This window comes from Sphaeroforma arctica (assembly GCF_001186125.1).
Source record: "Sphaeroforma arctica JP610 unplaced genomic scaffold supercont1.1395, whole genome shotgun sequence".
Classification (NCBI taxonomy): Eukaryota; class Ichthyosporea; order Ichthyophonida; genus Sphaeroforma; species Sphaeroforma arctica.
The window spans coordinates 1-2,684 of record NW_014039163.1 but is presented as its reverse complement, the minus strand read 5'-3'; the positions used below and the strand labels follow the sequence as shown (position 1 = coordinate 2,684).

At 44.4% G+C, this 2,684-nt stretch overlaps 1 protein-coding gene across 1 annotated transcript in view; it reads left to right on the top strand.

Moving 5' to 3' along the window:
• The window catches only part of SARC_10800 (hypothetical protein), a gene marked incomplete at its 3' end in the record, with an annotated part of 3,321 nt that extends 689 nt beyond the window's left edge, over window positions 1-2,632 (top strand). Inside the window, exons 2-6 of the mRNA XM_014295140.1 lie at window positions 242-385; window positions 697-821; window positions 1,083-1,382; window positions 2,043-2,105; window positions 2,457-2,632. Of these exons, the coding sequence (XP_014150615.1) occupies window positions 242-385; window positions 697-821; window positions 1,083-1,382; window positions 2,043-2,105; window positions 2,457-2,632 (808 nt within the window). The remainder of the gene's footprint in view (window positions 1-241; window positions 386-696; window positions 822-1,082; window positions 1,383-2,042; window positions 2,106-2,456) is intronic.
• Window positions 2,633-2,684: the final 52 nt, after the last annotated feature.

Sequence of the window (2,684 nt, the reverse complement as noted above, 5' to 3'; positions counted from 1 at the left end):
TATATAATATATAATTATATATAATGTATATATATATATTTATACTGTACACATACACATACACCCCCCCCCTNACCCCCCCCCCCCACATATATATATATACGTATAAGAATTCTGTGAATTAATCGCCGATTTCTCCACATGACCACAATTCAATTTGGCAATACAATAGTCCACTTTATCAGACGACGAGACATATTATAATATTTCATGCTATCTCTGCGTTATCGTATCGCTACAGAAAAAAGTCGAGTACATCGTTTCACCAGCAGTGCCAATAGCCCTCCGTACTTGTGGCCATCTGCTGGTCGGTGTCGTTAAAATCTATTCGCGCAAAGCCAAGTATCTGCTCAACGATGCCAGCGATGCGCTGTCGAAGATCAAGGTATGCTGTGTTGGTCAAGCAGTGCAAGTACCGATTGCTTGCCTTATACGTGCTTGTATTGCGGTTGACAGTTGATAGAATTGCTAGAATCTCATTTCCATTGTTAAAGCCCGTGTCTTTTCTTTCGATGTTTCTATCGGCTGTTCGGTATATGCTACTGATGCACATTCAGATATACCAATATGTGCATGCTTCGTTGTCAGGATTTGCTTAGCTGCGTATATGTCTACAAGTCTTGCTGGCAGAGCTAATTTTCCATAATCTCTGTACGTGAAACACCCAAGGCTCAATGCATCGCACGCACTCCTCAGGTCGCCTTCCGCCCGGGCACAGTGGATATGCCCGAAAATCAACAAACAGTTGCCGCCAACGCCATCACACTCGCCGACAAGGACGTGAACTCTATTGGAAACCTGGATCTCGATCAAGCCCTTCTGTATGTTCATTTCAGTCAGTTGCTATTTGGACCGACTAAGGCAGTCGTTCTTTACTGTCTTGCTAGCGGGTGGGACTGACTTCGAACTGCACAGTCGATCGTGCCTTTTTTAATGTTTTACATTTTTGCCTTCCAGGGATGTTGTGTGTGTATATATGTTGTGTAGATAGGTTTATAGTATTGGGTGGGGGGTGTATGCGTAGCTATTGCACACTATACTAATGGTTATTATATATATATATATTAACTATACACACACAGAGAGGTGGGACTCAACGACTACATCGGAAACTCCGACCTGATCACCGCCGCGGACCACGACATCACTCTGCACGAGGCACTGGCCGCTCAGGGAATCGATGAGGAGGATATAACAGGGGGCCTAAACATGGATAGCAATGATCTAGACATGGATAGCAACATGCTCATGGCGGGTGATATGAACCTGGATGATCTCAATGACATAGACCTGGACCTGGAAATTGAGGCCGGGCGAGACGCCGGCGTGGAGACCAGTTATAGACCCGAAGTGGACGAGAGCTTGGACCTGAGCATGTTTGAGTATGTTGGGGTTGGTTGGGGTTGACTAGGTCTATGGGTGCACTTTGCATTTTATCTGTGTTTATTTTGGTCTGAGGCGTGATCGTGTGCGCGCGTGTCGGAGACGGCGATCGAGAATTCAAAGCGTTGTTGTGTACCTGTGTGTTTTGCTTACACTTGTACAGCAATTTTCATCGCAGCTGTGTTTTTCTTGGGTGTCTGATTATCGCGGCTGTGGTTGAGCACAAAACATTCGCTTGCTTTTGAGCAAGAAATATACATTTACAATCCAATCAGCATGCAGCTGAACGAGGCAAGGGAGTGGGATGGACATCGCTTACATATATAAGCGCGCACATTTTAACGTATAGGTTAAAACTCACAAGCTTCTGTTTGCGTATAAACTGGCCTTGTACATGTGACCAAACTACACTAGCATGCATGTTGCATGTATCGACAAACAAAAGCTTTGGATCATATTCGGAAATAGGAGATGGACTGCCACCAAAATCACCTTCTAAAGCCATCTTAAACACGAATTTCTGGAGGGATGCTTGGACAGAGCTTCTTGTAAGGCAATTATAGTTAAGGGCCTATTGGCGGTAGACTCACACAGCCGTACTAGATTTTAATACTAACACAGAACTCATTCGTACTCCGTCGCAAATTCGCACCACACAGTAACAGCCGCGTTGCAGTGGATGAGCATGGCAACAAAATCGCGCCTAAAGGAAAGGAGAAAGCGTAAGTCGGTGCTTGAATAGGCTTACTTGGGATGGGCTGTATTATATCTATATGCTGTGAGTACGAATTTGACATGGAGTTATGTGGTTACACCTTGGCCGACTCTAATCCCGTCGTTCAGTTATATACTTACTATTGAAGTGGTTTCTGAGACAGATTTTACACCACAATTCGATACATATGCACACGTAGAGGCATTATCTTTGTACACTGAGGGATGGCTACATTTTTATCCCTTGTCCTTACCGTTGCAGAGATCACGTACGGTCGTCCTTAGCAATACACTTGTCACTGATCTATGTTTTTAGATTCTAACCACATATCACCATATTTTATCGTCCCGGTTTATAGCGGGACGTCTGAGTCGGATATCGAAATGCCGCGTGACGCCCAGGCAGGCGCTGACATCAGTGAGATCAATGATACTGGCAAAGCCAACGGCGAGATCAATTTGGATCTGGATATGGGCGAGAGCGAGTTAGGGCTTGACGGAGCTCCAGGAGACTTTAACCTCGACATGGATCTGGGTGAGTTTTATATATATATATATATATATATATATATATACAGACATACATA